General features: G+C 41.5%; 1 protein-coding gene across 2 annotated transcripts in view; it reads right to left on the bottom strand.

The window, feature by feature from the left end:
• tanc2b (tetratricopeptide repeat, ankyrin repeat and coiled-coil containing 2b) overlaps window positions 1-21947 on the bottom strand; it is a 121784-nt gene that overhangs the window by 73499 nt on the left and 26338 nt on the right. For both annotated transcript variants that reach the window (XM_041066507.1, XM_041066506.1), the window contains exon 3: window positions 18123-18227. In XM_041066507.1, coding sequence (XP_040922441.1) covers window positions 18123-18189 — 67 coding nt within the window. In that variant the 5' untranslated portion in view covers window positions 18190-18227. The remainder of the gene's footprint in view (window positions 1-18122; window positions 18228-21947) is intronic.

A 21947-nucleotide genomic window follows, 5' to 3' on the forward strand; every position in this document is an offset into this window, starting at 1 on the left:
CACAGAGTGGAGAAGTGAAAAGCATGCAGCAAAAATAACCAAACGGAAATGGATGTGTTATAAGATTTTTTTTTTTTTTTGCGCTTTGGCTGCCTTGAGATTCAGAGAGAGAGAGAGAGAGAGAGAGAGAGAGAGAGAGAGAGAGAGAGAGAGAGAGAGTAAGAGCATGAGCAGAGAAATAATAAAACTGGTATGGCTCCTGGTCTTCCTCCAGGCGTTCCAGTAAAGAATGGCGCTTTTGTTTCTATACATTTTTAATCCCTGACAATGACACACAGAGGGACCACAAAAAATGTGAAAGGCAGACATCCCACCTGCACCATCCCCCTGCGCAGTTCTCCATGCATGATGCATTCATCACTTGTGCGCATGTCACACAGCTGTTGCGATTAAAAGCATCGCCGCGTGTAAACACCAGACCGCATTAAGTCACAACCAGTGTAAACAGTTGACGAGAAATCTTTAGTTGGAATGATTTCAATCAGAATAAAAAAAATTGCGCGCATATAACCATAGCTACTGATTCCAAAGTGGTGACTCAGTTGTTTGCACATTGTTTGTGCACATTCCAAGCAAAACAAACATTTATTACTACATTAATTCTCAAGCTATGAGCATTAGAGACAAATAAGTTGTAATAATTTGAGAAATAATGAAGCAAAGATTTGTTTTTGCTTTCACAAAGTGCATACAGCTACATGTAGAAAGCAACAGTCAGCTGCGTGCAGTATAGAAAATGCAAGTTGCGTTAGTTACGGATGAATATAAATTTCAACACGTGAAATTTCAGCCCCTGCTGAGTGCATAAGGGGAAGCACTCGATTAGCAACCATAACTAAGTATGGCAGGAGGACACTGGTGAGCAAAGCCATGACAATAGCGGACAATCACGACACCGAAGTGTTTGAGAAGCAATGTGTGATGGCAAAGTAACTAACAAACATGCGGACAGCCTGCTGGACCTACACCACCGGACTACATCTGCTGTCGAGGCCACCTGAACTGTGGTTATTCAGTTGCCTCGTTTCAGTTAATCTACACCTCTCAGTCTGCAGCACAAAGCGCAGCATCACCTCTAGTTCCCTTTGACCTCAGGCTGTCCACAGTGAGAGGAAGGGTGTGTGTGTGACTCCTGCTAAGGCTGCAGATGCCTCTCTATCTGCACCGAAGAGGAGTGTTTAATGAGAAAAGGTTGGAATCCTGATAAATTCACACAGGGAGGCTGAGGAGAAGAGCTCCTGCTGCAGTCAGTGCCTGTTCATCATGGTGGACTGCTTTTCCACCATAATGCTGCTTTTTCAAATTACCAGCTCAGCGAATGACAATGACAGCTATCAGCATACAACAGATTAAAGACGAATACAGGTAATTTTATCCTTTTTCCTGTGGCTCAGGGGCTCCTCTGTACTGTGGGGATTTGTAAGCTTCACAACAAAACCAGAAATGTGGAAGAAATGTGTACCACACCCTAATCTCGCCTTTGCCAGCTCCACTGGGGATGAATTATTTTTTAGAAGATCAAGTACATCAAGAACGATATTCAAGGGATTCAGAAATGTTTGCTTCAAAATCAACGACTCTGCCACATAAAACACAGGAATCTGCGAATACAATAGCAGACCAGGAGAAACTGTCACCGCTATTCTATTTGCAACTCTGCAACTGTCACTTGTTGCAAAGTTATGCATTAGTTTTCTCTCCATAACAACGTCAACAGCGGCAATTATTTTCCCTGTTTACCTCTGCCTTTCACAAAGAAAATTAGATTTTAACAACTTGATGCTGAGAGAAACAGACTGCTTTTATGAAAATGGTGTGTCTCAAAATTATACATTGCGTTAAAATGCAAAGGTGACTTGACTTGTGTTAAATACACAAAGCTCAGTTTAGGTAATGAGATTCAGACAAACAATCTACAAGGGCAGCTCCGTATTCAGTGTCAATGACACAGCTCAAGGCTGTGGATTAGTATATGATGCCACAATTAAAGTCTAAATCCTCTCCAGCAGGTTCATGCAGAAGTCAATTTAACTTTCCATGTACTTTCTGCAAGCTGTATGACTAATGTAAACCATCTTGTTGAGTGGCCATTTGGTGATATTCACTTTGAAGAGCAATAACTCTGAAATGAGTCATGTTTTGATAGGATTCCACCTAATTTAAGGGTACTGAATGCTACCAGCACAAGAAAGAAGACGTCTTTAGAAAAAAACAAAAACAAAAAGCCACAAAGAATAGCAACAAATGCGAACACAAAATCCACAAAAAAAACTATTATACTACATTATACAACTATTATACTACTACTTTACTGCTTGGTACCATTTTTATATGGGCGACAGAGTGCACGTCTCTTGCTGGAACACCCGCTAAATGCCAAACAGTTTTGATCAGAACACTGCTGATCAGAGTACAGTGTCTCAAAAATAGCCACGAGCACAAAAGTACGACCGTAAACAGCACGTTTGATGTTGGATAGAAAAGTGCCGGCGGCAGACAGGAGAAGTGTCATTTAGTTTGTCTCCTTCACTCCAATCTGAGTGCAAAGCTTTCAACCTGCAAGGGGGTAACAATTAGGGAGAGATGGAAAAAAGAGAAGAAGAGCGGAAGAAACAGAAGGAGAGGTGGCCATTGAGTGTGGCCATAGTAACAGATGAAGTATGGAGGACAGAGAGAGGTGAAACAGAGAGATGACACAGGCTGTCCTTGCTACTGCGCCCTCTTTCATTGCGCTCTGTTATTCTTATCCTTTGCTTGCCCACAGCAATGCAATAATTCACTCTGTTCTCAGTGTCACTGTGACGATAGGGGAGGGAAAAAAAGCCACATACACACAGAGTGTGCTCAGACCGTTTCAACTGCAATGGAGACGGGCCTACAACTGCAAACAAGCAGGCCTGAATAATGAAATACGCATTAAATATAAAATAGACTGGGGGATTGTAGAGCCTGCAGTGCCACAGCAGACACCAACACTTACACGTGGTGAGGAGAAAGTAGGCTACTGTATGTGGCTGGATCTCGTTTATCATTAATATGACAGCTACACCCTATATTACAGTATGTCTGGTATGTGGATATATTTAGAAGCGTTAGAAAGTATGAAAATGTCCCGACATGAACTGCTGCTAGTTTGTATTTAGTGTTATTCTATCAAACTAAACCACTAGGATTTTGACTTTTGTTGAGATAGAAGGAAAAATAATAACAACAGAATAATGTACAGAATTTAAATAATTATATCATCTCAACTTTGGATTCAAACTGATGGTAAGTTTATATAAAAAGCACTGTTATTACAAAGATTCAACAAAGAGCGTTTTTGCTGAGTATAGAAAACTCAGAAATGGATGAAAAAAACAAGGTCACAAACTCCAGGATATGGGTCAGTGTGTGTGTGCGTGTGTGTGTGTGTGTGTGTGTGTGTGTGTGTGTGTGTGTGTGTGTGTGTGTGTGTGTGTGTGTGTGTGTGTGTGTGTGTGTGTGTGTCTGAGAGGGACAGACGAGTATTGTTTTTGGCAGATGAAGCATGCTGGTCTTACATCAAATTTTCATGTGTTGCTTTCAGCTGGGTACTTAATACTGTTTGGGTGTAGGTCTTATTCTTTGGCACTAATCTCGTACTGGTACAAAACTGGCAGGAGATTTTTGAAATTGGAGAAGGATTTTGATTTGGTATGATGTTATTGCTTTTACAGAAGGTGTGAATGTAGGGTTGCAACTAATGGTTATTTTTATTATCAATTAATCTGTCAATTATTTTCTCAATCAGTTGATTAACTGTCTACAAAATGTTGAAATGCAGTTTCCCCGAGGCCAAGCTGAAGTCAAACTACTTGTTTAGTCCAAGCAACAGCCCAAAACCCAAAGATATTTATCTGACAAGAATATAAAACATACAACCAGCAAATCCTCATATTTAAGGAGCTGGAACATTGTTTGAAAAGTGACTGAAATGTATTCTCAAAATAGCTGCTGATTAAGTTTCTGTTGACTGACTAATTAATTGACTGTTCCACCTCTGTGGAAATGACAAGCTGTATACAATCTATTAATTAGCATGATCAGTTGTTGCACATAGCCGTACTTAAATTAAAATGGAGAGCCAAACTATAAATTTGCATGGAGTCTGGTCTTATTCTACATTTATTTTTAAGAAGATAGCATAGTCAGTTTCATAACTTCATCAAGGACAAACAACAACCAGCAACGGTGGACAGAGTCAACCAATCCGTTATTAAACTAATCGTTTTTATCACAAATGGGGATGCACCTGTACTATGTGTCTGCATATGTACACTTTCCTATGTGAGGAACCGTCTGAAGATGTATCCAGAGGCCTGATAAATCCTTTCCTTCCAGTGGGTGTCAGCAGAAGTTACAGCTACTGAGAGTGGTAAACATGGCTGCCACAGACTGGAGAAGAGGAGGTGGGGGCCACCAGACAGTCCGACAGACAAGTACAGACATAGACAGAGAGTAGCTTTGAATTCAGAGATGGTATGATAACTGCCATCAAACTGAGACGCGTTGGGGAGACGCATTTGGACACACAGCTGGCGTGGCTTTAGTCCACGCCTTGCTGTTGTGGTCCTTGCAATTGCAGTTCTTGTGATGTGAACCAATGCCGCCACTCACTTATGCAAACGCTGTGTTTTGCTGCCTTTATCATGCAGTGCGAAGCAACACAATATCCCTCAGTATGCTCAGCTAGCAAGGGCACTTCCTGCTATTCAAAGGCACACAGCGTTGAGCAGCAATAATGAGCCCATCCACATCAAGAGGCACAATGAAAGCCCAGTTTCCCGACTGGCAAAAACAACAGGAAGCCTCTGCAGAAGGGGGGGCTGATAAGTCCTGCATGGCATCAAAAATTTAAATGGGCCACCACCATGTTATTTCATATTTCTCCAGGCCAAATGCACAATCCTGCAGGCTGTTTTGTTTACGGGGGATTTTGGGTCTATATATATATGTGTATCATCATATATAGTGATGGAATAAGACAGAAAGGAATGGATTGAGGTCTTTGGGGAAAAAAATTGAAGAAGAAATCGTTAAAAAATGAGTGAGGACAAGGGATGGCAAATGGTTAGCACCTGTAATTATGAGAATAAATGGATGATGAATGGGTGGGATGAGTAGGACTTGACAAAAAAGGAAGATGAGGGGGTGTAAGAAAAAAACCACTCCAGAAGGAATGAAAAGAAAAGAAGAACAGTAGGATGGATGTAAAAAGAAGCTGTGATGAAAATGTTAGAGTGTATGGATTGATGAAAAGGGATAAAGGAGGATGAACAGAAGCAGAAATGATGAATGGAGAAGACAAAGATGGAGAGGGAAATTATTCTAAGGCGAAAGCACCTTAACGGAGTAAGGTGGACAAGTTTGGTTATGAGATGATGTAGATAAATGGAGACAGACGGACCTGAGAAAAGGAAGAGGATGGGAGGAAGAGAGGGGATGGAGTGCTGAAGACTCATTAGCCTACGCAGGGCTTGTACATTAAGCCTTCCCTGCTCTACCGTTTTATCTCCCTCTCTTCTCGCTCCTTTTGTTCTCCAGAAATATCTGAGTGGGCGGGAGAGAGAGTAACAGAGTGTGCGAAAAAGAAGGAACAGTTACAGTAAGCGATGTGATGACAAAGTGAGGGGGAGAGAAAAGGAACGAGAGTGACAGAGGAAGTAGATGACGAGTGAGCTGGCCTGGTATCTTTAGAAATCTACAGATGCAATACCAGTAATGCCAGTAGGATACCTGGCATTTCGTTTCCAAGAATTCCAAGATGTGTTTTATGCCATGCTAACAAAAATAACAGGAGTGACTAAATCAGAACAAACTAAGAGATAACTCTTTTCACAGTGGAGGCGCTCTGCCTCTCCTGAAAGAAAGAGTGCCTCTGCTAAACTCAGAAGAAATTATTCCATTTTTGTGAAATATTAGGCTTATTAAGCTCCAGGGAAAATAAGCAGTGGACCCAAATCACACAGCAAAGACCAAGTATTTCAAGAGTGAGGTGAGTGTTTAACCCATCCTCAGTTTTAAAGGTACAGTAGCCTGATTACACAAACTTATTTGGAGAAGAAAATGAAGGAAAAAACTATTTAATTATCCAACACTCAACAGTAAACACCCCTCATGACAGAGCTGAAATGAAACAGGATATTTTAAGTTTGAGCTTTAGTAAACTGTGATGGGCACTTGTCTCTATATTCTGTTATATTCCATAGATCAAACAGTCCGAACAAAAGAATAAAAACTCAAGACCAATAATGAGACAAAACATTTGGTACCAACTTTGGAAAGTTGACACAAAAAATACCTTAGTTTCAGCACCATAATAATCATGTTTTTCTACAAAACCTTTCATCAAATCGAGCCAAAGTTCCCAAAGTTTAAATCCTGAAGGGAGATCTTAAACAAAATAAACATGATCTAAAATTCTCATTTTAAACATTAGTGTACAAGTATCCAAATATAGCCAGGCTTTCAATGCCAGCTTTTAGTATTTGACAGTTTTCTATAAAAAAGAAATATGTAGGTTTGAGACCCAGCCCTACAGAGGGGGAGATGGAGTGGGGGGAAGGAAAGATGGAGAGGTGAAATAATTTTGAGGAAACCAATCACCAAAAGCAAGCAGAGGGACTTGGTGTTATTAATAAACTTGAAGACACAAAGAGCACAAAGAGCGACAGATATTACACGAAGAACAGAGTGAATCACCATCAAGACACACTCGATCTTTCATTTATGTCTTTCACACAATTTTCTCCTCTAATGGCCATCTATCAGACACCATGGCCTCTTCAGTTTTCTCACTCTGGATTTATTTTCAGTGTCTATCTTCAGTAACACACACACAATCCATGCTCAAGGTGTGGCATGATGCCGGCAAGACACTGATTGCTGAGAAAGCCCACTACCTGGGTCAAGGTGACACCAAGCACAGTAGCCACAACAGAGCAAACACATCAGTCAGAGAGAGGGTTGACACATGCTGCTGACACCAGTCAAGAAAACAGACACTCAACGCTTCTCTTAAATCACATACTTGAACCCTTCCACCTTTCAAAGTACACACTGAGACGCCTACACAGTGGCTTTCTGAAATCAAGAGCTGCTCAGACTTGAACTGTGAAACGACCAAAATCCCGACAAACAATTAACAGCTGAATCTTCATGAATAGTGGCTCTTTGCAAAGCCAGTTTCCACCACTCCCCATATTCACAACTGAATTCAGAGATCCCTGCATTTACATCCATGCAATCCATCCATCCAGCCGTCCCACCCCGATTCATCCGGCTCACCTTTGTCAGTCGAGCGCCTCGTCTGCACAGGCAATAAAAATCCTGCACCATAGTAAAGGATATCCTAAACAAAAGGACGAGACTGTAGGGGCACGGAGAGGAAAAAAACCGACACGGGAAAAAAGGCAGAGAGAAGAGGACAAAAGATAGAGGGAGGGAATAGAAGGGAAAAGAGGGAGAGAGAGAGGTAAAGAATGGCCCAGACAGGCAGAGAGCTCTCCACAATGTGAGCAGCGAGGAAGGGCGAGCGCCAGGTGTCAGTACGCATACACTCACTGAGCCGCGCATGCACTCACACACACACACGCACACACACACACTCAGGCAGACAGGCAACTCTTTCTCGCTCTCATTCTCTCCCCCTCCTCCTCCTCCTCCTCCTCTGGCTCTCTGGCAGCAATAACTCTCTCTCATCCTCCTTCTCTCTCTCTCTTCTTTCAGCCAGGGTAAAATTCCTTAACTCTTTCAAAGCCAGTGATGTCTAAGAACGATTGCTCTTTCTGCTTCCACGTGCTGGGGCTGAACGACTGATTGTTTTTATGTCAAAATCGAGATTTGAAAGAGGAAAATGTCCTAATTGCAAAAGAACTGATCATAAATCAAACCACACTGTTTTGGCCACTTGGGGGCAGCAGAAACAAACTGTAAACACAACACTGACATATAATCACCTTCTAAAGCTGAAACAGTGAATTTGTCAGCAAACATTTGCTTTCATACACATCCAGTAGACATGGAGCAACATTAGCATTAATTTGGAGCCACGTTTCAGGCCACCCGGTGAATGTAAGTCCAGCAGTCTCCTTTTTGCTCTGTTTTTGGTCTCTACCAACTCCTGAGGCAAAGATCTGGCTCTCTAAGTGCAAAGTTATCCACCAGCTAGTCACTAACCGCGTCTGTCTGCCCATTCGGTGATAAACATGTAGTGTACAGTGGATATATCATCACCTTTTGGCAAAAAATAAAAATAAAATAAAAGGTGCCGTGATGCTGCTGAGAGCGGTGAGAGTGAAACAAATTACAAGCAAAAGAAAAACACAAACAAAACCAAACATTACACTTAATCAGCTGATCCACTGTTAACACAAAATATATTAGAGCAGCTCTGATTATAACTTACACAGACAGATCTATGTACTATGTACTTACTACTTACATCTTTAGGTTAATAATCTAGGTGATTAATGTCAATTTCAGACAGCAGGCATCACACTACAGCAGGTAGCTGCTGAGTGTGTTGTGTTTGGTATAATTGTATCTTGTTTAATACTCTGTAGACCAGAAATACAGGCCTGGGGTTTATTAAAAATAAAATAATCACAATTAAACTGTGTAATATTAGTCTGATAAATTGAAACAACATTTAATAATTTTTCTATAACTGCATCACACAATAACAGTGAATTAGTACAAGAAAGAAATGGAGGGAGGCAGTTTTGTGCACCACCACATATATGTATTCTCCTGAGTCCACAGTCAATACGTGTCTCAAATTGCGTCTTTATTCTATTTTAGTTGTACAGAAGAGACTGCTTAAACTCTACATGCCCCTCTATATAGATAAGGACTACATCGATATAGGCGACATCTTAAAGATCCAATATCACAGAGAAATAATACACCAGAGAACTCTATGGCCATCAAGGAGCTAACGTCCCTTAGGATTGGGACTGGCTCAATCCACCTGTAAAACGGGATCATAAAAGCATTGTATAATGCAATTTCATCATGTAATCTCCCATGATTGATCCTTTTTCCTTCCTCCCAACAATTGATAGTAAAATTATGCTCAGGAATTTTTGGGTTAATACTGTTTTCTTAATCTTCTATGGTAGTAAATTGAATATCTTTTGGTTTTGGACAAGACAAGGCAACAAATGCTGACTTTCACTTAGATTTTACGTTCCTGAACACTGAAAAGTTGTGTCACCTGCTCCAATAAAGACATCGCTCAAAGCAAGTTAGAGAAAAGAGGTTAACTATATTTCAAAACGCAGCAATCTCATCCATGAATGGTCTCATCAGTGATCACATGTTAAAGGCCTATCACTTTCCATGACCATGAAATGCTGTCAACATTATCCCTCTCAGTTGCCACCTAAGAAAGGACACCACATCTAGGTCACAGTAACACCAACTGCTAAATATCAGTCACACTTCAGCCGTGAACACGTCCCTTTAATCAAGCTGTCACACTGAACACGGAGCAGAGAGCCGACACAGATCCAGCGTACAAACGCTCTCACATTACACGAGTGAAAGACTATGAGAAAACTTTCTGTGAGGAAATTAAAAAGAGGAAAAAGGCCATAGAGGGATAGCAGGAAAGAGCAGGAGGTGAGGGAAGGGAAATGGACACATGGAGACAGAGTGAACAGGAGTGAGAGTTCCCACTACTGACGTTGTGATGAGAGAGAGAGAAAGGGAGAGAGAGAGGAGGAGAGGTTAGACCAACGCTTCTTTACCCACGCATCGTGCTGCCCACGCCCCACTGCTAGAACTGGAAAGCACGGTTCCCATTACAAAAGGGCTGCATGAGAGAGACAGTCACGGACTCTTGCACTGGTCTCCCTTTAAATGTCACTGTATTTCTGCACAGCTAGCGAAATTACTCAGAACATTGTGGGAACAGCCATCAAACCACCAGCAATGTCAGTGTCAGTGGGACATTCGAGACCCTGCTGAGCTCAGTCTCAGGCCTGATTGAACATGTCTAACATGCATTGTACTGATTTTGGACATGCATCAGGACCTTAATACAGATTTATGATGGCAATCACTCCAGAGCTGCTGAATATATATAAGGCAGGCTGGTGGCTCGACAAATGGAGACATGATTCACATCATCTTTCACACATCAGCGTACTATAGGAGAAAGCCATAAGAGGACGTGGTGATACAAAAGGAACAATGTGCGGCTGAGTACCATTGGCAGCAGTGAGTGCCAGGTATTACAATAAAGAATGTACTTGAATGTACTTGACAGTATTGTGTTTTCTATTCAGCGGTTAGCTACTGTATGAAGACAGGTAACAAAATAAAGGAAAAAACCTACATAAACGGCCCTTTGATTGGTCATAGCAGTTTGCCCTAATTGGAAAAACACTAAAACACGGTACTAAAACATTAACAATGTCTCAAGCGTTACAGTGAGACAGTGTCTACCCACTGTTATGTGAATGTTTGCAGCTGTCGGTGCTAATTCTCCAGTTTGATACCACTAAATAACTGCAGAAGAAGAAGATCATTTATTCGCTTAAGCCCAGTTTCCATAGCAGAAAAAGGCCTGTGAGTGGATATGCATGTCCTTCCATACTGGGCATGAGGGCTCACTGAATGTTTTGATGAAAATGATGTGAATCATATGCAGTGATCTTCACAGTCATCACATCTCATCTGATCTCAACACCTTTGGGAGATTCCGGAGCAATGTGTTAGTCACCACTCTCCACGTGAAGAATAGTGTTCATCGGTCTTGAAGAGTTTTGTGTGTAGCTCTGACTGTACGAATTCTCAATGATCAACTGCAAGGAAAACTTTTTTTTAACTTCTTTTACTTGATTTATATTATCATCTGTCTTAATGGTGATGAACATGCCTTTTTTTTTTTTTTTTTTTTTACGTGTGGAAGATCAAATTGCTAGATTTTCTGTAAAAAACTCCAAAAAGTGCATTTAGACTTGAGTTCCTCTTTAATATCTTGATCCTGATTTTAACCATATCCTCCCGCTCTAACCATGACTCTGAGAAAAGATCGTAGACGAGGTTTCAAGCCATCACGTTCTTGAGCCTGAGGACTTTAAGGAGGTCATTCAGTGGAGGCTCGTGGGTGGCTGCGACAAGGGTGGTATGTGCATCAAGTGGCACCACTGAACCATAATGATGGGCCCATAAGTGCCTCCCACACTCCATGAGATAGGAAAGTGCCGCTGCTGACACTTCGGGCACATCGTCTCTCAGCCCCCAGCTCTCTCAAAGGTTCGTCTGAATTGTCTTTGACCTTCAGCACACTTTCGTTTTGCTACAGCTTTGTTACCATGGTTACCCGGGGACGAGGCCACAGGTGCCTGCTGATGAGGTTGGCAGCTCCGGGGGCCATGTTGCCCACCTGATCGACACCGGTTATATTGTCTCTGACCCCACACGAGCAGCGACTTCTCCCGCTCTTTGTTGTTTTGGGAGAAAGCTGATGAGGCCACAGGGAAGGAAGTGATGAGGTCTTCCTACTGAGGGCCCTTCATGTCGTCACTCACGAAACCTTTACAGATCAACTCCACACAGAGTTTTCTAACAGACTTTATAAATGATAATGAGCTTTCCAGAGTGAAGAGGAAATTATACGAGACAGTCCTAAAGGGAGAGAGACCAACTGAGGAGCTGAAAACAAGCATTTTCTGACAGTTTCGTAAACACAAAAGCTCTGATGAGGAAAACAGTTCATACTCATGCATATATCTACATAAGAAAGCCCCTCACAGTTGGAACAGACCGTTGACTCAGCAACTTTACTCTGGTGGATAGTACATGTATCCAGTGCTGCACAGTTGCATAAAGTCGCCCCAGAAATAAATGCAAAAAGGAAGGAAGAAAACCAAATAACACACTGCAGTGAAGCTCGAGGAGGCTGTAGACATCAGGCTGTTGTCCTTAGTAACCAAAGGTCAAAGCTCCTCTCGACAGCTGTGCACCATATTGATTCACAGCTTCATTGTCTGCTATGCCGACTACAATCTGTTTACACAGCATCTTAATGTTCACATTTTAAGGGAATTAAGTCATACAGAGGTTACTACTGCGCAGTGTGAGGTAAAAAGGGAGTTTACAGATGAATGTAGGCTCGACAATAGTTAGAGAGCAGCAGAATGATACAACAGAAAATTACAAACCTCAGCTGAATACAGATGAAGTGCAGCTGAAATGATGAGCAGGTGAAAAAAAATCCTAAAATTCTCTTGTTCCAGTCCAGAGGATTTTGATTTTTTTCAGTTTCATTGCAAATTGAATCTCTTTGGCTTTCTGGACTGTTGGTCGTACAAAACAAGGCGTCTGAAGACTCTGTGAAGTTTGATGGTTATTTCTGTGAATTTTCTGACTTTTTTAGACCAAACAATGAATCAATGAATTGAGAAAATAATCAGGAGATTAACGTATAACAAAAATAATCATGAGTTGTGTCCCTAAACCAGAGAGAGCATCAGTCATTTCTGACAATGTCATTAAACTTAAAGACTTTTCTACAAAAATGATCTAAAGCAAATGAAGGGCTAAATATGACATCCCTCTGCAGGAGTACAGTATCCCTGCACGTTGACAGGACCTGGTCCATTCATTTTTTTGTCTCCTGGATTCATTAATACAGGAAGGAAGGGGACATTCTGTGGAGCAGTAGGTACCAATCTGTCGCACGGTGGAGATCAGCCAGAATCAGCGCATGTTAAGCTGCTGCTGCTGCTCCTGTAGCCTCTTACTATTCTGCTAGGTGGAATGATTCATTTCTACGCAGTCACTAATGTTCCCTAGATATTCTATGGCTGTCTTAGCATGTAAGTAGCAATATATATGTTAATTTGTAAGATCTGAATATACATTGGTTCCCATTGGATGTTTTAGATTTTAAAGCACACAGACTACACAACTGATAAAATTAATCATAAATCCATATGCAAATAGTTCACTAACTACACCTACACCACATAGTAAAACATGTCACCCTCACACTTAGGGAGCCATAATCACGTGGGTTGAACAGAATAACAGATAAATTAAGCACACTGATCCACAAAATATATATAACAAAGGGCAAGATACTTTAAATCTAGCTGCATGGAGTATCTAAGAGTCACAGTTCAGAGTCAAAACTTATTATTTGACTTTACTAGAATTGCCAAGTGCAAGTGAGCTTATCTGCAGTTTAAGATTGACAATAATTGCGTTTACACTGCATTAGGCCTGGCTGTTGTGTCACTCCTTGTGCCTTAGAGCTCAAAGCATGTTTGCTGATCTGATGATCTCTAATTAGATTTTTCCACCACTGTGGAAAATGAGCCATCAATTAGAGTGCTGTGATTAGGGGGAGCGATTTGATTCCTGTCAAGCACCTGCTGCCTTCAGACTTGTCGAGTTACTGGAACGTTCCACGGCGTGTGGATGAATCTCTGTTGTAAGCTGAAAAGAAAAGAGCTGTGCTCAGTGGGAATACTGACATTTAGCCTTTATGTGAAATTTTAAAAAGGGGGTAGTAAGTTAGTATGTGCATTCCTTTTCCAATGCTAGCTTCAACTAACAGCTAGTATCATTCTGCTGTGCAGAACAAGAACAGGTTGGCGGAGTGTCTTCTCCAGTCTACAGAGGCCAATTTGGATCAGTCAAGTGTAAACTGCAAACATCTCAGACAGCACTGTGCTAGCTGTAAGTATGCATTTAGGGCGTGAAAGCAAAGTAAACCAATCAGAGGTGTATTCAGCTTGTGTCCTACTCTGTACTTTAGCAGTACCCCAATAAAAAGTGAAAGAGAGTGAAATGCAGCAACCACACAGCCGAGTATTTTTATTAGTACAACATGTCTCTTTTTGTCCCGTTTCTGTCTGTTTGTCACCATTTATGACATTACAAGGTCCAGGTATACAGCTGGGACTATTAATGCTGAAAATCAGTTTGTTTTTTTCATTCTCTTTTTGTGAACAGCAGCAGAGATAAATAAAACATAAGGTGCAGTGAAGTGCAGCATGACTTGCATTTCTATTTGATTACCCCGCGTGGGTTCATGTAGCGCTGATGATGCAGGATGGAAGTTGCTAAAACTGAAGTGAAAATGTGTCTCGTAGGATAAAACAGTGAAGCCGTATATTGGCAGCCTATTATAAAAGACATTATATCTTTAAAAATAACACTCAAGTCATAATGTTAAAATACTTTTACTACTAGGGAACCAAAAACTTGTTAATTCAAATTCACTTCAACTCTTGGTGAGCACGTGTACATGTTCGTAAACTAAATCTTGTCTGGTCAACTGCCACGCTCGAGCCCATCGCAGTGCTTATTAGTCATGCAACAGCTCCCCGTCCAGACATCCCAACCTTTCAACCCCATTTCTCATTTTCCAATCAGCCAATGCCAAACGCTGTAATTGCGGTGTCAGGCTGTTGACTTTGTTTCAAGTCCAGACCAACTTCTCCGCCCCTCCTGATGGGAACAAGAAGGAGATGGCAGTCAAAATTTTACCCATAACACCACAAAAATGAAATAAATGCTTACACACGTCTCAATTTTCAAGCTAGAAAGTTTAAAGCACAATGTAATATCTAAGACCAGGAGGGGACATTTTCCTTCTTGTTCACATTTTGGCTTTCCAGGCGGATGTACTTGTACATGGATCTGCCGCAGGCAACAGTAACAGTGGGCCTCTTTGTCAGAAAGAAAGCCTTACATACACACACACACTGGTTGAAGTCTGATCTGTGTCTTAGCGAAAAGAGTAAGAGCGTATCTGATATCTAAACACTTCTGCCGCAGAAACTCTAAGACATTTGTCCTTTTTGTTTAAACAGCTTGAATCTCAGGGTGTGAGATTATACAGGCTCTCAAGTGAACATTCACTTCAGATCTTGAATGGCATCTGATTAATCACAGAGTAGCTGGACTGAGAAGAATGGAAGCAAGTTGCAGACTGGCTCAACTATTAATGATAGTGTCTGAGGACAAAACAGGCTGCACAGTGTAGTTTTCCAAAAGATAACAGCCTATTCCCTGAGTGTGCCGTGGCATAGATTTGTACATGCCTGCATCATCGCAATCAGAGCCGCTTATCTGTGTTATTCAATTTAAAAAATGCCATTCACCAGCTTAGTAACTTGGGGCTCAAACAATTTCTCCAGTGCAGATCAAGGGACAGCTGGCTCATCTGTTGTCTCCAGATTAGCGTGCCTATTCCCCTTTGGAGCTCTGGCATTCCTGAAGCCTGAAGCTTGCTTGTAGCTGCATCAAACACAGAGGACGACCATCTTTTCTCACAATCTTAGATGTGAACCAAACACCAATTTCAGCAGCCAGTGCATCCATATATAGGGTGCAGTTTCTGAGCCAAGTGCTCCTCCCACAGCAGCAGCAGACGGATGTGGCTTTCTAGCACTCCCCGTCTGTCGTAAGCTGATAAGTCAGGGTTTCTACAACCAGTCCTTCGGACGTCCTTGGAAGGAACGGAGCAGCTAAGTGAAAGCACGCCCGTGTGTATTTATTTCTGAGTCTCACCCTCTTGACAAAAGAGTAAATTATTTGTTTAAAGGGCCAGTGTGTAGGATTTAGGGTGAATTTTCATGATTATGCTTCATTAGTGTACAATCACCTGAAAATTAAGAATCCTTGTGTTTTTGTTGGCTTAGAATGAGCCCTTCATATCTACATAGGAAGTGGGTCTTCTTCCACTGACCCCACCATGTTGCTCTGGCATGTTTTTACAGTCGTCCAGAACAGACAAACCAAACACTGGCTCCAAAGAGGGCCTTTATGCGTTTTCACGTTACCTGAAGGCTACCGTAGGTTCTCCGACATACTTGGAGAGGGAGGGGCAAACGTCCTTTAAATAAAGTTTAAAGGGATGGTGGTGGCAGCGTGTGCACGTGCCTGTTCGAGCATGTATGTAGGAAACTGCAAGGCACAGATGTTTCAGCGGAGAAGCCAGATTGAAAGAGCAGCACTTGTCTGCTGGGAGGAGAGGATTCCCTGCAAAGTGACAGCAACAGATATCAAAACACTGGAGTGTACTCCAATCATGCAGTACTACTCGGTCTACTCTTCACTTTGCACATAAATACACAAACACACTGAAAGCAGAGAGGGGGTAGGTTTTGTTAGCAGCAAGGTCACTTCAGCCTAGATAGGTCTCTTGAACTCTAGAAAGAGTAAAGGAACATCATAACACTTAAAAACTGAATACTGGGTGCCGAGGAGCAACATCTCAAATGCTTTTTTTTTACACATGATATGACAACCAATAAAGCTGCACATAGATTACTCTGTTTACTTAATTTCTGCAAAACATCCAGTGAAACAAGTAAATAATAATCAAACAGTCAGTGGGCTACTATTTTTTGAAATTCACTGTATCAACGCAACGTGGCAAAAGCCTCCAAAACCACTGCAAAAAAAGTTTCAAACTGATTTTTCATAAACACATTAACCACTCAAGTGGTTAAGTTGAGGGAAGAGGTAATGACATAATATGCTGTGGGATATTTCAGGCTTTATAAAATCAATTAATCTGTGCAAATCAAGTGGCTGGCTGAACGAAAGCCCTCAGAAAGCACATTTTCATACTAATAAAGACCCTATCCTGGGGAGACAGTTAAGAGAGTGAAGGTTGTTGCATTGCCCTGGCAATAACACGAAAAGTATTAGATTCAAATAAGAGCAACTGTACAGTTCCAAAATGAGCGGTCAGAGCTCTCCCAAGTGCTGCTTTTGGCTGAGATTATACCACATCAAAGGCAAAGTTCCTCTGAGCGAGGGCTTTATAAGGCGTGAGTGACAGTAATGCATGTGCAGGAACAAAAGGTTTCATGTGGTTTTCCCAAGGACCTCAGAGTAACATGGCTACTGCTTTTTAATAGTTATTTCACCTGACTGTGGGAAAAGGGGCTGCACAGGTTGGTCGGTGTGCCACACAGAGAAACGGTTTTGATTTAGCTGTCAGCAGTGTCTCAAACAGTGAATGCTGAGAAGCTCTGCAATCAAGTTAAGGCTTTTTAACACCACAAACAATGACATTTAATATTTGATCACACTGATCATACTATATGTATGAACATAGAAGCCAGTAGGGACAATCAGGCCTGCAATAATTCCTAGTAATATAATTACTTATTCAATGTGGCTTGGGCCCAAATAAGCATTAGGAAATGGACGGATGGATGAACCAATTAAAAAACAATGAATTCCTTTTAGTTAATTTATGTTTTTGCTAAAATTGTCACTGCCCCATTATGAGTTGATGAGCTAGTGTGGCTAACAGTAGCAGCAGTGTTTGCTACAGTTTATGGTGGTGACTGAAACTCTCCTGTGTGCACAATCCACTGCTGCATCAATTGCAATTGATCCATTGAGCAATCTGAGGCTCACCCAAACTGCAAGAAGCAGCTGACTGGTGGAAAGCTTTTACTGTAAAACAGCTGCAGGAAGTGTTGAGTTTGCTTTGCAAGTCGAGTATCAACCGGCCTTTATTGCAGCGCTGATGGCACAGCACGGGAAAGCGATCGTTAAACAGTGGTGTTCTTATCTGTTAGATGAAGGAAGGAACAGGAACGGAGTGAAACAAATCTCCAGTGACAAACAGCGATAAAACCTATATCAGGCCAGGGCTACAAAACTACTGAACTGATGTCAAGAGAGCTTGGCTGAGCCGGAAATCACGAACTTAAGGCTGTTCGAGGCTAAACAATCAAGGGCAGCTCAGAAGTCCCCTACTGTGAATGTATAATGGAAACAGAAATCTTAATAGTACAGCATGACACTCATGGCCAAAGCATGCTTCAAGAGCCAGTGGAAAACTGGTTTTAGGTTCTCACAACAGGAGGCACAGCTACTGAAGCATCAGAACTGATGAGTAAGGTTGGTCCTATTTTAAGCAGAAAACAGGTCTGAAGAGGTCTGAAGGGGTCATCATGAGTCGCAGATTACTCTTTAAGAACCAAAATACATTTCATCTTCTGAGCTGCGTGTTCCTGCCTCCTAAAATAGACCAACAGAGCTAGTGAACACCTTCTGTGCGCTGACAGGCAGATGCGTCATTGTTTGTGGCTGGCATGGGAAGACAGACTCACCACTGCTGCGGCTCTTGCGGTTGGCCTTCCCCCCCGTCAGCAGCATCTTCAAGCTGTTCCTGAACATGACTGCAGCAGATGCCCTGGACCAGACTACAGAAAAATCTGTCGGGGCAATGAAAAGACAATGCATATTAATATTTCTGAGAGCAGCGTGACCAAGTGTCTGCTGTGAGATCTAACACTGTTAAAAACAGAACTCTTTAGTTAAAAGCATCAGAGCAATAAATCAAAACTAGATTGTCAAGACAGGAGAGAGAAGAAATTAATGGGAAGTCGTGTCAGAAAACACTGAAATGGGGGATATCCTGCAACCCTGCAATTGATGGTTCAATATTTTTTGGATCAACAATATTATATATACTAGCAAAAAATATTTCCAGTGCTAGAAGAGCGCCAGTTAAAAATGTTTAGTCTTAAGCAAAAAACTTTTGCTAACAGTTATACCTAACGTCTGTAAAGTTGGTCACATTATGTTGGTTGTCTGTGGTGAATGTGTGCATCTAAAGCGAGGCAAAAATTCACTTCACATATCTGTGCTATGAGTCCCGGTGGTAAAAAGCATGGCAGCAGATGTTCTCCATTAGGTAGGAGTGACTCTGCAAAAACCCAACCTCATAGAAGCTCTCCTCACCGTCCTCCCCCTACCCTGTTAAACCAGTGTTTTTCACAATCCCCCACACCGACCCTGAGAGGAGGTCTAAAAGGCTTCTATAGGACCACAATAGTGCAGACAGTGCGAGGGACACTGGGGAAATGGCAATGACAATAAGACAATGCATGATATTATGGTCAGGTGGGATGAAACTGAGCCAGACGTGTGTTTTTTTTTTTTGTTCTATTTTTGAGAGCATCTTAGGAAGATTGCTCTTTCTCAAGTTAAACTTGGACCAATGGTGTAGGTAGACTGGTTGGGACAGGTCTAAGACACGCAACTATAGGTGCAGATTATTTTTAGGTTGAACCTTTGACTCCTCCAACAACTCCAACCCCAAACAATTTTTCTAAACATGTTTGATTTCGTCAGGCTGAGTCTGTCTGGCTTTTTGTAAAATGAAGTCGTCTACACTAAGTCTCAAAAAGATTGAAAACTGAGTGCAGTCCTGGAAGTTGCTCATTTTGAGTTTAGCTCAAGTGAAAAGAAAGAAAGAGAAAGAACTGAAAGAGCAGTCAATTTGAACAAAAACAACAACAACAACAACTATAACTATAACACGGGAAAATTGAGGTGAGCTCGTGTAGCTGCCAAAATGAGACCAGAGCCAAACTCATATCACTTCAGATGCTTTTTGGAAATGACTCCAGCTGTGTTTGCTGTTTGTTTTGAAAGAATGTGAGAGGTGATACTACTAACCCTTCTTCCATCAAGGTCCATTCAGATTTTTTCATAATGTATTAGCATTCTTTTTTGCAAAATGTTGATTCAAACACAGGAAGCAGGGAAAATCAGGCACTGTGTGACTGCAGCGTTATTCACTCACAGGTCACTGTGTTAGATAAGGTGAAAGAGCTGTGAATGAAAAGAGCCATGCACGATCACTCGCCATCTCTCACGACTACAGGTTGAATTATATCAAATAAAACATAGCAGAAGTTGTCAAACAAGGTGGGAGAGGAAAAAAAATCTCAGTGGACCTAAGTGACCTTGATGCGACGTGTCGTTGTAAAAAAGTCAGAGAGATGTTAGAGGTTAGAGAGGTTAGAGTTCGCCCATTTAATGGTTTGTAGGCAAACAATAAAATCTAAAACATACAGGAGGAAATGTGCCCTCACTTGCTTGTTCCTGTTGAAAGACGAGCTGCAGGACACTGACTGACTGACTAGCTAGATTAGTAATTGCTGGGTATCGGTGGCAGGACGAAAGGATCCTAATGTCTGATATAATTATGCATCTAATAGCACATTTGACAGCACTTACCATCCCTCTCCCCAGTCAGTAACAATGCCAGTAAATGTCGCTAACACATGCCTGTGCCAAATTAGGGACAATGCAAATCGGGGTTGTGGCATTTTTAGTGATCTGTGTTTTGATGTAAGGTTCGTAATTTCACATTAAGTTAGTATCACAGGCTAATAATTCCACTGCTCATAAAAAACACACTTTGATTTATATTCCTGACCTCATTCACAGAGCAGTACAGCATCACCCAGCCACTGCGACGGGATCTTCTAAATAAAAAATGAGCCCTGATGTGAATGAGTGGATCTTCGAGGAAAGGCTGCCATTTTTCTCTGTAATGTTTGGCCCAGACCCTGATGCAACTGTTCTCTGGCGAAGTAAAGAAAACCGTAAGAGTGTGTGAGATTGTATTAAGAGCCTCCTAAAGGGCTGTGTATTATAAATGTGTTATCAGCACATGATATGATTGTCTCTGGAACTGAGCTGCGGCAGTGAGTTAACTGATGCTACAAGCAAATTCCCCCTCAAAAGATATGAAATGGCTCTAATTTAGAGATTTTCGCCATAATTATGCGAACTAAATTACATGTGACACAAAGGGTAGAAAATGTAATAATTTTATAATCATATAACAAGGCGGCAACATGGCCTCTTGTCTCTTTTTAAAGAAGGTTTACTGATAAAATCCTGGATATGCTAAAGGTTAATTTCCCAGCACATTCCCACGTTTGCTGGTGACAGTGATTGTATGATACTGGAAGAACTGACATTAAGAAATTATCTGGTTTCATTACACCAACGGCTAAATGAATGGAAATAATGGGGTTAGTAACACCAATAGCAATGGCTCATGCAAACCCTAAAATGTGGCCTCTTCCATGAGAATCCTTTTATTAATTTAGTATTTTATTATTTGTCTAATTTTTGCTTTTCTGACTGTAAAATCTGTAAATGTATCTGTAGAATGTGCGATAAAGGTCTAGAGTTCTACAGTCAACCTCAATTTCATTAATCGGGTCGCTCAAGCTGTGGGAAAAAAACTAGTTAAAAGGCAGCTTAATCACAGCAATCATTACAGCTGCTTTATGATAAAGTGACACAAGTGATCCTTACACCTACCAGAGGGATAGATGAAAAGCATTAGTCACATCAAAAGCAGCAATTCCAGTTCAAGGTGGCTGAGCAGTGACACATGCCATGAATGGCTACATCACGGTGTGGGCAGACTGGAATAATCCTGATTTTTTTTTACTATCCAAGCTTATTTATTAAGAGCTAATTCACGCTGTTAATTACCATCAACAAAGAATTCAGTATATTTCCTTGAAAATAACACTTTTCTACCCCACACATTTTCTAACAACTGTCACTGGGAAATGATTTTCGGCGGCTTCAATAAACACTCCAGTAATGAGGGGCCGTTTTATCATGTAGAACCACACAAGCCTTTCCCCCTGTCTGAAATCCATTCATTGGTATGAATCATGTGCTTTCCCATGACAAGATGTAGACAGTGGTAAGAGAGTGTAAGGTGGCAGTGGGTCAGATCTATTGGCATGCACGCTCATCTCCAGAGATAGAGCCAAGGCTGCGCAGGGGCATCTACGCAAGTGTCTGTGCAACTCACCGCAACGTCACCTCAGTATGAAATATGAGCAGGGAGCAGCCTATTATGTCTGGTCAGGTTAGCCTACAGGCCAGAAGGTATTCTGTGATTATAATAATACTAAATCAAAATCTTAAAAAGCCATGACTCAGTAAATACACACTGTAGCTTCATATCGGCTCTGCACAGTGCAGCTGAAATACAGAGGACTTCATACTCCAGACCAATAAATCCACGTCCATATGTACAGCAGTGAGCTAACCAGGCAAGGCTATGGCGGTTTACTCACTGCTAGAGCAGAAAATAGGGAGGGATACTG

Source organism: Toxotes jaculatrix, chromosome 21, assembly GCF_017976425.1.
Source record: "Toxotes jaculatrix isolate fToxJac2 chromosome 21, fToxJac2.pri, whole genome shotgun sequence".
In the NCBI taxonomy this organism is placed as follows: Eukaryota; Metazoa; Chordata; class Actinopteri; family Toxotidae; genus Toxotes; species Toxotes jaculatrix.